The 12,944-nt window shown below is 40.8% G+C and overlaps 1 protein-coding gene across 1 annotated transcript in view; it reads left to right on the top strand.

Annotated features, from left to right (window-relative positions):
* The window catches only part of LOC143774986 (uncharacterized), an 862,433-nt gene extending 857,325 nt beyond the window's left edge, over nt 1-5,108 (top strand). Inside the window, exons 99-100 of the mRNA XM_077262800.1 lie at nt 3,300-3,470; nt 4,680-5,108. Coding sequence (XP_077118915.1) covers nt 3,300-3,470; nt 4,680-4,699 — 191 coding nt within the window. The 3' untranslated portion in view covers nt 4,700-5,108. The remainder of the gene's footprint in view (nt 1-3,299; nt 3,471-4,679) is intronic.
* Nucleotides 5,109-12,944: the final 7,836 nt, after the last annotated feature.

Raw genomic sequence — 12,944 nt, 5'->3', positions numbered from 1 at the left:
CAGGCTGTATGGATGCATTATGCAGCCTGCCATCTAGATGTAGCGGAGCTGACTGTGATGTCACATCCTGCAGTCCTTGACTTTTCTGCAGCAAATAAGCTGCAAAAAAGTCAACCTGCATATTTGAAGCTTTTTATGACCATCCGTTCAAGTCAATGGTTGAAAAACACTGCAAAAACTCTGAAAAAACACTGAAAGAAGTGACATGCTCTATGTCAAAAAAACGCTGCAAAACACAAAATCCTGATGAAAAAAAAAAAATGTGTGTGCACGAGATTTCTGAAATCTCATAGGTTTTGCTGGCACTGTGAAAAGCAGCTGAAAATTAGCATAAAAAATGCAGCAAAAAAAAGCAGTACAAACGCCCAGTGTGAACTTAAACTAAGGCCGGGTCACACTAGCGTAGAATACGGATGAGTGCTATGCAAAAAAGCATCACATAGCATTCGGACCACTGTTAATCTATGGGGCAGCTCACATCACCGTATTTTTTCTCCGGCGTATTCGGCGTGCTTGTAAAATCGCAGTCGGCTCCTACAGCGATTTTACAGAAGACGGCAGATGAACTACCGGTTTTTCTTCTGTCTATCTCTCTATGCAATATAAATACATATATGCAGTGGGGAAAAATTTATTTAGTCAGCCACCAATTGTGAAAGTTCTCCCATTACCTGTAGTAATGGCACCTGATTGAACTTGTTATCAGTATTAAAGACACCTAGCCACACCCTCAAACATTCACACTCCAAACTCCACTATGGTGAAGACGAAAGAGCCATTGAAGGGCACCAGAAACAAAATTGTAGCCCTGCACCAGGCTGGGAAGACTGTCTGCAATAGGCAAGCAGCTTGGTGTGATGAAATCAACTGTGGGAGCAATAATAAGAAAATGGAAGACATACAAGACAACTGATAATCTCCCTCGATCTGGGGCTCCACACAAGATCTCACCCCGTGGGGTCAACATGATCACAAGAACGGTGAGCAAAAATCTCAGAACCACACTGTGGGACCTAGTGAATGACCTGCATAGAGATGGAACCACCATAACAAAAGCTACCATTAGTAACACACTACGCCGCCAGGGACACAGATCCTGCAGTGCCTGATATGTCCCCCTGCTTAAGCCAGTACATGTTCAGGCCCATCTGAAGTTTGCTAGAGAGCATTTGGATTATCCAGAAGAGTATTGGGAGAATGTCATATGGTCTGATGAAACCAAAGTAGAACTGTTTGGTAGAAAAAAACTCATCGTGTTTGGAGGAGCCAGAATGCTGAGTTACATCTGGGGCTGTTTCTCTGCAAAGGAACCAGGACGACTGATTCGTGTACATGAAAGAATGAATGGGGCCATGTATCGTGAGATTTTGAGTGCAAACCGCCTTCCATCAGCAAGGTCATGAAAGATGAAACGTGGAAGGTCTTTCAGCATGATAATGATCCCAAGCACACCTCCAGGGCAACAAAGGAGTGGCTTCGTAAGAAGCATATGTAAGTCCTGGAGTGGCCTAACCAGTCTCCAAATCTCAACCCCATAGAAAACCTTTGGAGGGACTTGAAAGTCTGTGTTGCCCAGCGACAGGCCCAAAACATCTCTGCTCTAGAGGAGATCTGCATGGAGGAATGGGCCAACGTACCACCAGCAGTATGTGCCAACCTTGTGAAGACTTACAGAAAACGTTTGACTTCTGTCATTGCCAACAAAGTGGACAATCTCTTTAAGTGCAATTACAAACTATGCGGTAATGCCGGTAGAACTATTATAATAAATAGCTATTTAAAGCAAATTTACAAAATAATCAAATGTAGTTTAAACAAAATAAAGCTTTTTTGAATATTAACTGTTTGGTGCTCCAAATCCTGTATTATGACATTTCTTATACCTTCCAGAAATTGTCTCTTTTGGCCAGACTTACAGGGTCTGCATCACTAAGAAAACAGCAATTTTAGGAAAGGGGGTAATAAGAGCACTAGTCAAGTTGTTGTAACAATAAAACATATGCATACATCTATCTATAAGAGTTATATGTGTGAACAATGCCACCTGATATGGAAAATATGAATTTCTGTCATGGGTTTACCGTGACTGAGGAGCCAGAAAGACCGCAGCGTTTGATTTCTCCTACTCCTGCACGGATTAGAAGAACTTCATCTCTTATTAAACGGTGTAAATTTAGTTTGGTAGTGCAGGGGTTAATCCGCTCAATTGCAAGCTCCTGGAAGCTTTCCTGCATTAAGGCTCTCAGCTGTGCACAGTTAGCCAATCCTATCTCCTATATAATCTGGGCCCTGGCTAACGCTCATTGTTAGAGCTAGCTTATGCTGCATGGCTGGAGGTTGTTGTTAGTTATTATAGGAGAAGGCGGTTGGTGGATTTATCTGTGACTTTTGCTAGATTTTGAGTGTGTGATAATGCTTCTTCTCCTCCTTCTTCGGTTTAACCCCATCCTCGATTCCCCCGTTGCATACTTCTGTTATATGTGTGAGTATATTTGTATGCTTGTTATTTTTTGTTACCTCTGTTCATAATACCATGTTAGTCTAGTGGTGTATTACGGTACAATACTACTCCCCTCTTCCCTGGGTTGCGGAAGGGTACAGACTGAGGGTGAATTTAGGAGGTAAGGCAATGTACATGGCCCCGACATCTTCATCGTCAGAAGTTACAGGGTTAGCTAGGGCACTCGTAGCAGTAGGGACAGGAAAGGAGCCCCTTGTCCCAGGACATCCGACAACAGAGTCTTGACAATTTCCTACAAAGATCGGGTCTTCACAGGTGATTTAAGCAATAATTAAACAACGCATTAGCAAAATGTAAACAATTATTTGATTTCATTGATTATTTAGTCCAAAAGGACTTTGAGGCACCTTGTTTCTGTGAGTACATCTTATCTATAGAACAGCATCTTACAGAACATTCTAAGAATATCCGCAGCCTTGATTTCTTATATCTGAAATAATATAGCATTTTATGAAGCTTGTTATGAAGCCGTTCTGCTTATTTTCCTTATCACACGATATAGACCAAAAAGCTATTATTCTTAAAATATCTCCAACATTTGAAAACATACCGATGGGCAAATTTAGAGAAAAATCTATTTTCAAGTCTTTTTTATTGTACTGAATTAGAATAGAGTACATTCAATGTACAAAGTCAAGAAAAATGATTAGTTTTTGGTGTATTTGTGTCAAAATTAGGCAGTGCCTTGAAATGAATTACTCTGAGAAAAAGGATTTCAGGTTTAAGATATTTTCATGTAAGACACAGACTTTCTAAGCCAAGATGTCTTTCATTCCAGGTCCTTGTTTGCAACCCATGGATGAAGGATTTTGTTCACAATATATCTTGCTTTGGTACTACCATTTGAAGGCTGATGAGTGTCGTCCATTTGTTTATGGTGGTTGTGGAGGCAACCATAATCGTTTTAAAAGTAAAGAGAAGTGTGAACGGAGGTGTAAAACAAAACCAGGTTAGAACTTTTGTAAACTCTCAAATGATAAAAACTGCCGTAAGAAAAGACAGCAGAAAACGTAAAGAACATAAAAATTTCTGAGTGGAAGATGACATAGTAATCTGTCATGATATAATATTTTAGGCTTTACTAGTTATAGTCAAAATAACATGCAATGTATTTGGGGTTTTATTATTTTTGCTGTTTTTAATGTAGCACATAATACAATAGATATTAAAATTATGCTGCAAATTCTGTGTTGGAAAGAAAAACTCTGCGTAAAATATGTACGTTTTTGCTGAGTTTTTGTTGTTTTTTTTTGCATTTTTTGCAAGCATTTTTGTTGCTGAATTTTCCCTGCTCATTGTTATGTCTGAAATCTCAAGCAAAACAGCTGCAAGAATTGATATGCTGCAGTTAAAAAATCTGCTGAAATTATGGAAAGAGAAAATAAGTGAAGTGTGCATGAGACTTCAGGAATCTCATTCACTTTGCTGTTACTAGGAAATCTTTCAGGTTTTGTGACAAAACTGTGCAGGGGGGAAAAAAGTGTAAGAAATGTGACAAGAACACAAAGTGTGTTAACCGGCCGTCTGACTGCGCCATTATTCTAACATCATATGAATAATACGCAGTATATGTTAAACAGTGTACATTGATTCTATAATGCAATCATTAGCCCACATGGTAGATTTATTGCAGAGCAAAAAGCACTTCTTTAAGATCCTTCAAAAACTCTGGTTCCACTTTATGTATTTCTTGCCTTTCTTTAGATGTAAATTTCGTGGAACAGGAATATGAATAACTATCTTTAATGTTGTTCCAATTTTTCAAATCATCAGAACATCCTTTTATAATCACCAGCAAAGGCGACAAGACAGTAGATGTCATCTTATGAACCATGTCGGCGCTGATTTCACTACGTATCATGTCAGTGTAATCCTCTGTACAGACCATCTGCACCGCAGATTACAGTGATAAGAATACTCCATGAAAAGGATCCTACAGCTTCTCTGCTTAATGTGTGGTCAAGACCTGTATGCACTAAGACACAGGGCCCTGCATATAGAATATCATATTTAGAAAGTCCTACATCATACATCTAAATGATGCAAATGGATGTGGCAATCAAGTCTAACAGGATATAACCAAGATACCTAGATGTCAAGAGTTAAACTGACAACTTGAGCAGTAATCTAATGTATGGCATATTTTTTTGTCTTTCAGAACTGTCCCTGGGGAGGTGATAATGTTCCTGGTTGATCATATATCACATGTATTGGCAGATGATGCATTTTCATGCATTTGAAGACTTCATCCTGACTAAACCCAATCAGTGCAGGCTCGTTGTGTGGGAAGGGATTTGAAGTCAGAAGAATCCAAAATTTCAAAGTAACACAGTATTACTGAGAAGTATGATAAGGTCCAGTGTAAGCATATCAAGGACATGTCTATTGCAGGCTGCTACTTTGTACCTTACCCACATAGTAATTAGAAATTTGTTTATTTTGTGTCATTTTTTATTTGCATTTACGTTTTGTTTTTAAATTGTAATATTAACGTAAATTATATTTTTACAAAGAAATAAAGGGACAAACGGAAACACGTTGATTAAAGACAAAAATAGCACAGTGGATCTATAATAAAAAAAAAATTGAAGACAGTAAAAGTTTTCAATTTATTTTGTGATTCTGCTGTCATCCTTCTTTATTAAGTATAAAAAAGTTATCTTTCAATTAATGCTACAGCAAGTAACTAGTTATCTAAGAACACAACTGACAGTGCTCCTCTGAAGTTGTCGTAACACTTTTAGGCAATATTCTGTGTACTGTACCTTAATCAGTGCTATACACTAAGGCAGCCTCTGTCCATCATCTCCCCAGGGTGTTGCATACATCTAATATGTAAAAACAAAGAAACCAGCAGGAGCAAAAGTTAGTATCTGTGCAGTGTGTAAGAGCATGTTCTCACATTGGACATTTCACAGACAAAACCCAAGAACGAAAACAAAATGAACATATAAACTGCAGTAAGTAAATAAGTAAATACAGTAGTAATAGTACATGTAAACAACATAGGGTACTTAGTAGTGATGAGCGAATGTGTTCGGATAAGGTGTTATTCATGCATGCTCAGGTGGTAACCGAGTTTTTCGGCGTGCTCGAAAAATAGGTTCAAGTCCCCACAGCTGCATGTGTAGCACCCCAGGGTCCTGGTCGTTGCAGTAATATCATTCTCCTCTAGGGGGAGAGTGATGTTACGTTTGGAGGCAAAGAAGGACAACTGAATCCAGGTATCACAAACATGCAACACATTTCGTACTCCAGGCCACCAGGGGGAGCTATGCTCCTATTTATTAGGGCACGTCTCCCACTAAGGTAAAACTGGTTGCCTGGAAAGGAAATGAGTTAGTTGCTGGCTGAGCTTCGCTCAGGTAGCTGGTCCCTGACAGGGGTGGGATCCTGTCAGAGGCCGAGACAGAAGGACACGGAGATGTGCCTGCCCTGAGTGCGGCAGCTTCCAGAAAGAAACACTGAAGGAGAACTGTATTGTAGAGAGGGTGAAGAAGTCGTAGCAAAGGAGTGGATATCAGAGGAGTTCTGCCCTACACAGGCTGCATCCTTCTGAGGTCCAGGATCCCGGTAGCCAGAACACCGAGGGAGCAACAGTCCTTTATGACTTGCTCCAGAGACCGGCAGGACAGCTAATTTCACGTTACCTGCCCGCCCTATACCCAGGAGGCAAGGTGGCACCCTCAAGAGGCTGAGGCATGATAGAGTCCCTGTAAAACACCTCAAGCCACAAGTCATATGGGTTTGTCCTATCCTATCTGGGGGGCAGAGAGAGAGACATAACATCTGTAACATCTTCAACAGTTTTGAGGACCTTATGAGACGCTTAGCAGTAAGGTACTACAACACACGGCGCTAGAGGAAGGCTACTGATTTCCACCTGGACAAGGGGACTCTGGATTTGCCTCCAAACCGGCCGGACTCTGACTACCCTGTGATCTGGTGCTCTGGACTGTGGATGCTGAAGCCTTCAGTAAAAGGTAAAGAGACTGCAACCTTGTGTCCTCGTTCTTCACTGCGCCTTTCACCATTCACCAACTACACACTGGGAAGCCCTGTTAGACGGACACAACACATGCAGGGACTGCCTAACAAACAGTCGCGGGGTCTCGGACATATTTTTTTAGCACACCAAGCATGCTTGGATAACTCCCTATCCGAGCACGTTCACTCATCACTAGTACATACTTAACACTTTTATTATCAAAAAAGCATTTCAGCCATCCCACCGTTTCAAGGAGTACTCAATCAGGACGGTACTATCCTGTCTCTTATAATAAAACCTTACATTGTGTCACTCGACCTCAGTTTAGGCAGGAGGCAGGAGCCTGCAGCTGTGGCTAAAGCCTGTGCCTGCTGCTAAAGATAAATGAATATTTACTGCACTGGCAATGAATATTTATTTCTTTTATGGCGCACACAGCTACTTCCGCAGCCGCCGGCTTCCAGTTTTTAAAAAAAAACAAACATCCTTCCTGTGAACCCTTGCAGCATCTCGTTCCAGTGCCAGCAGCTCCTGGGCCTGAAGAGAGGTGAATATTCATTACCTTAATGAGCGGGGACACTTGACCGCCTGTCCACAGGAGCTGCTGGCATTGGAACGAGATGCTGCGAGGGCACGCAGGGAAGGTAAGTAGGATGTTTTGGTTTTTTTTTATGCTTTTCTCATGGGGGCCATTCATACAAGGATGGGGATAAAGAGCCATGCATACAAGGATGGGGATAAGGAGCCATGCATACAAGGATGGGGATAAGGAGCCATGCAGACAAGGATGGGGATGAGGAGCCATGCAGACAAGGATGGGGATGAGGGGCCATGCATACAAGGATGGGAATAAGGAGCCATGCAGACCAGGGTGGGAATAAGGAGCCATGCAGACAAGGATGGGAATAAGGTGCCATGCATACAAGAATGGGAATGAGGAACCATGCATACCAGAATAGAGATTAGGGGACAATGCATACCCGGCTTATGCAATTTTCCATTTTTACACTTACGTTTTATCCTCCCCTTTTTCCAAGAGCCATAACTTTTTTATTTTTCCGTCGATATAGCCGTGTGAGAGCTGATTTTTTTTGTGGGATGAGTTATACTTTTGAATAACACCCTCCATGTTAACACTTAGTGTACTTGAAAGTGGAAAAAAATGACAAGTGCTGTGAAATAGCAAAAAAAAAATTAAATCCACAATTGTCTTTATTTACAGTGATCCTCATACGGTAAAAGTGACCTAAATATATGATTCTCCATGTCAGTCCAATTAAGGTGATAACAAATATGCATAGCTGTTTTTTTTTTATTTATTTAAGTCATGAAAAAAAATTCTGAAATTTGTAAAAAAAATTTACTTGTGTCGCCATTTTTCGAGAGCCGTAACATCGGGTGATGGAACTGTGTGAGTGTGAACTTGTTTTGTTTGCGATGAGCTCATGTTTTTATTGACACCATTTTGGGTAGATATGATGTTTTGATCGTCTCTTATTGTATTTTGTTTTTGCATTACTAGGCAAAAAAATGCAATACTGGCATTTTGATTTTTTTTCTCATTTAGCCATTTACCAATCAGGTTAATTCATTTTATATTTTCATAGATTCAACTTTTATGGACATAGCAATATCACATATGTTTATTTTTTTACTTTTCTTTTTTTGTGGGAAAAAGAAGGTGATTAGAAGTTTTTTTATTTTTTTCATTTATTTAAACTTTTTTTTACTCTTTATTGTATTTATTAGTGCCCTTTAGGGGACTTGAAACTGTGATCATCTGATATCACAGTACTCTTGTATATTAGCACAAATCCACAGGCTGGCTTTCATAGGAGTACTAACATTACAGGCAGGGGGTCTTCATCAGATTCCTGGCTTTCATGGCAACCCATCAGTACCTCCTTGCTGGGCCACTGTAAATGCTGCTGTCACAGATTGACAAAATAACAGCTGCAGGAGGAGCTTTGCGCCATGTGTGGCTGTTAGAAGCAGTTTCTGAGCCCACATTGATGTCAAGGAGCCGGCATATGACGTACTATGATTCAGTTTTCCTCTCGACAGGGTCTAGACATTAGAAACTAAAGCAGCTTTTTTTGAGTACTCAGTTTTTTCCCTACAGCTTCTCTCTTCTTTTCATAGACCTACATAGGCAGCAGTTGTAATCTGATCTGATCTTACTGACGACAAAACTGAAGACAGATTTGCCCCCTTCCTGCCGTGGCTAATTTTAATTTTTGTGGTTTCATTTTTTTCCTCTTATTCTTAGAAAAAATCATAGTTTTTATTCTTTCTGTCAACATGGCCTTATGAGGGCTTTTGTTTTCAAGAGGAGTTGCAGTTTTGAATGACACAATTTATTTTACTGTTCAATGTGGTGGAAAATGGAAAAATTTAAGGCAATTGTGACATTGTTTTTGGGCTTCAATTTTACAGTGCTCACTATATGATAAAGATGATTTTCTAGGTCAATATAACTAAATGGTGAAAAAAAATGTACATTTTTCATAAAAAAATATTTGGTTTGTGTAGCCATTTTCTGAAAACTTTAGCTCTTTTACCTGTCCGTTCATGGATGTCTAGTGACAGAGATCTGGAATTTCAATTCTTTATGACGTTTATCACCCAGGTAAATTGATTTTATATTTGGATAGACTGGGCTTTTATGGACCTGGTGGCACCAAATAATTTTGATTTATTTATTTTTAAGGCGGAAAGGGGTGTGTGATAAAACACTTTTGATTACATTCTACATCACGAAAGGCAAAACAAATAAATAGTGAATCACCAGTGCCCCCGATAAAAGGGAGAAGTACAGTAGCGATTGACATAATACAAGTTTCTTGTCTTTGCTTCTTCTGTTAATTTATAAAAAAGCAAATTGAATGTGTAGTTTTTCTGCAGATGTAGGGTTAATCTGCAGCACTCTAAAGCCATGCGGCCCATGCATGCTAACTAACATTTATGTTCCTGTCGCCCCAACACACGTTTCACCCTTCTTCATCAGGGGTTGTGTGTTGGGAGTTGACTTTTCAGCATTAAGGCCGGCTGTCAGTCAGTGCGGGAAGCACCATCACAGCCACCGTTCTCTATACACTGAGCGGTGACTGAAACCATGCCGACCCACCCCTATGACTGAAAGAGTGAGCCTGCCTGTAGGGATAAAGTTAATTTCCTCCCGGCAGCGGGTCTCTCAGTGTGGGCGCCGCACAGTGTCAGAACACTATTAACCTACATATTAACCCCATATCCACAGGTTAATTGCATTATTTTACACGGCAGGCCCCCTTTTAAAGAGTAACTAATACATTGTTTGGTTTTTTTTAGTATTTTGTTTAGCATAGAATGTTATGAAACCTTGCAAATTACTTTATTAGGGAATTTGCCTTCATTCCTGTTAACAAACACATGTCTGTGGCTTCCAAACCACTGCATTTCTCTGTTTATTTACCTGCCTTCAGCTACAATAAAATCAGAATGTAATCATTTGGAATACTGATGCTGGCAGTTAAATAGTTGACTTGGCACCTGTCTTCTTTTCTGAGTGTTCTGCTTATCAGATTAATCTCCTGCAGCAACTTATCCAAAGAACTAGTGAGACACATGCTTTCACTGCCATCATCTGTACTCCAAATGAGTACATTCTGATGTCAGTGCAGTTAAAGGCAGGTACATAGATGGGGGAAAAGCAGGGGTTTGGAAGCCACTTACATGTATTTTTTTACAAGAATGAAGATGCATTCACTAATAGGGTTGAGCGAAATGGATCGGACAAATTCAAAAATCGCCGACTTTCGGCAAAGTCAGGTTTCATGAAACCCGACCCGATCCTAGTGTGGGATCGGCCATGCGGTCGGCGATCTTCACGCCAAAGTCGCGTTTCGTATGACGCGTTCAGCGCCATTTCTCAGCCAATGAAGGAGGACGCAGAGTGTGGGCAGAGTGATGACATAGGTCCTGGTCCCCACCATCTTAGAGAAGGGCATGACAGTGATTGGCTTGCTTTCTGCGGCGTCACAGGGGCTATAAAGGGGCGTGCATGCTGACCGCCATCTTCTGCCGATCTCAGCATAGAGAGAGGTTGCTGTAACTTCGTCAGAAGAAGGGATATAGTTAGGGAGGGAAGATTAACCCCCAAACCGCTTGTGCTGTAGCGATTTCCACTGTCCAACACCACCTTTTTTTGCAGGGACGGTGGAGGCTATTTTTTTGTGCATCAGCTCTGTAGCTTATTAGGCTGCCTTATAAGGCTCCGTGATAGCTGCATTGCTGTTTGCACGCTGCTGTGCAAACCAACTGCTTTTTTAAAAGCAAAAATCCTGTTGATCCTTTCTGCAGTTATCTTGTTTATTTGTCTACACTTTTGTGTGCAGCAGTCCTTTTTATTGCTGCCATACTTGTCCTGAGATCATTGGAGGGAGATTGAAATTGTACTACAGTCCTTGGATTTTTTCAGATATCTTCCAACCACTTTCTGCCACACTATGTTCCAAATTATTATGCAAATGACATTTTTCTCGGATTTTCCTAAATGGTCGGTGCAAATGACAGTCAGTCTAATAAAAGTAATCACCCGTTAGAGTATACATCGAATTTTATTGAATAAACCTCCCAATGATAACAGTATAATCTCCAAAATGAATAAAAACTTAAAATGCACTGTTCCAAATTATTAGGCACAGTAGAATTTCTAAACATTTGATATGTTTTAAAGAATTGAAAATGCTCATTTGTGGAATTTGCAGCATTAGGAGGTCACATTCACTGAACAAAAAGCTATTTAACTCCAAAACATCCTAATAGGCCAAGTTACATGTTACCATAGGAACCCTTCTTTGATATCACCTTCACAATTCCTGCATCCATTGAGTTTCTGCTTGTATTTCTTTGCATGAAGCCACTGTTTAAGGGTAGCCGAATAGTAGGTTTATGCACCACAGATTAAGTGTTGAGCCAGCGTCATCGTCTGGCTACACAAGGCCTCGAAGGCTCCCTTATCTTGGAGTAGGAAAACCGCTTTTTTTTTCGTTTCAATAAGTTTTATTATGTTTTTAACATTTAATAGATCAGGAATAACTTTTCCATGCAGGGGATAATTACATGCTTAAAACATTCAATGGAGGATTCCTGAAGTGATCCAAATTTTACATATAAAGACAAGACAATAACAAGGGGGAAGACACATTAGGAATGGGGGTGTTGCCACTCCACCTCATGGCAATATATTGAATTCGAAGGTTCCATATATACCACCTTTAGAGTTCTATAAGTAAAAAGAAACAGGTAGACTGGACTCTCAGTAGGCTGTATGCAGAAGGGGAGTTTGGTAACAGAAGCTAAAGTTCAAATTGAACAATAGGAGATCCATCCAGGTCCACCACACATACAGGAGACCGTCATGGTGATAGCACGAGAGCCTGAGTCAAGCAAACATTGGGGTCCAAATCCAGCCAGGGAGTCCATATCTGAAAGAATGCATTCCAATTATTAGTCCTAGTGGCTTGAATACGTTAGTATATAATTATTGTATTCATTCTATCCCTGACCAAGGACAGGAAAACCGCTTTTAAAGCCGGAGCTGGAGGAAAAAGTTTTGGCTTTCCTAGCTGACTCAGCCTCTAGCTCTTTCGCCTCCTCTTCAAAAAGTTCAAAATATAAAAGCAGCGAGTCGTCAGTGGATGCTCCCGGTCAGGAACAAGACTTTTCCTTGTGTCCTTCACCCAAGCCAAAAGTGAAGGATGCGTCAGGCGACACCACAGGTTACTCCATGGAGCTCTTTACACATACCGTGCCTGGGTTACAAAGGGAAATTGTTAACTGCCCATTACAAGATGAATCGGACATGGAGTGCACTGATGCACAGCCACACCTAGATTATTATGCTGTTCCATTGACTCAGATCACTACATTACCCTCGCAGTGTACTGAGCCAGAATCTGACCCTGATGAGACAATGGTGCCCCATCCCGAACGCTATAGCACCTTACACGGTGACACAGAGGAAGGTGCACATGACATTGAAGAGGAGGTGATAGATGACCCAGTTGTTGACCCAGATTGGCAGCCATTGGGGGAAGAGGGTGCCACTGCCAGTAGCTCAGAAGTGGAGGAGGATGATCCGCAGCAGCCATCTACATGGCAACAGCTGTCATCTGGCAGGCCCGTATCAGGCCAAAGACGTGTGTCTAAAACAAAAACAGTTTTAGGACAGCGTGGCCATCTGGTGAAAGTAGCACAGCGTGCAATGCCTGAAAAGGTATTCGATAGTAGGAAGAGTGCAGTGAGGCAATTTTTAACCAATATTCGAATGATCAGTCAAAAGTTATCTGTAAGAAATGCTCAAAGACCTTTAGCAGAGGGAACAATCTTCAAAATTTAAATACGTGCATGCGTAGACATTTAACCAGCATGCACTTGCAAGCCTGGACTAACTAC

Source organism: Ranitomeya variabilis, chromosome 5 (assembly GCF_051348905.1).
Source record: "Ranitomeya variabilis isolate aRanVar5 chromosome 5, aRanVar5.hap1, whole genome shotgun sequence".
Classification (NCBI taxonomy): domain Eukaryota; kingdom Metazoa; phylum Chordata; class Amphibia; order Anura; family Dendrobatidae; genus Ranitomeya; species Ranitomeya variabilis.
The sequence above is the reverse complement of the archived record's forward strand: the minus strand, read 5'-3'. Positions and strand labels throughout refer to the sequence as shown.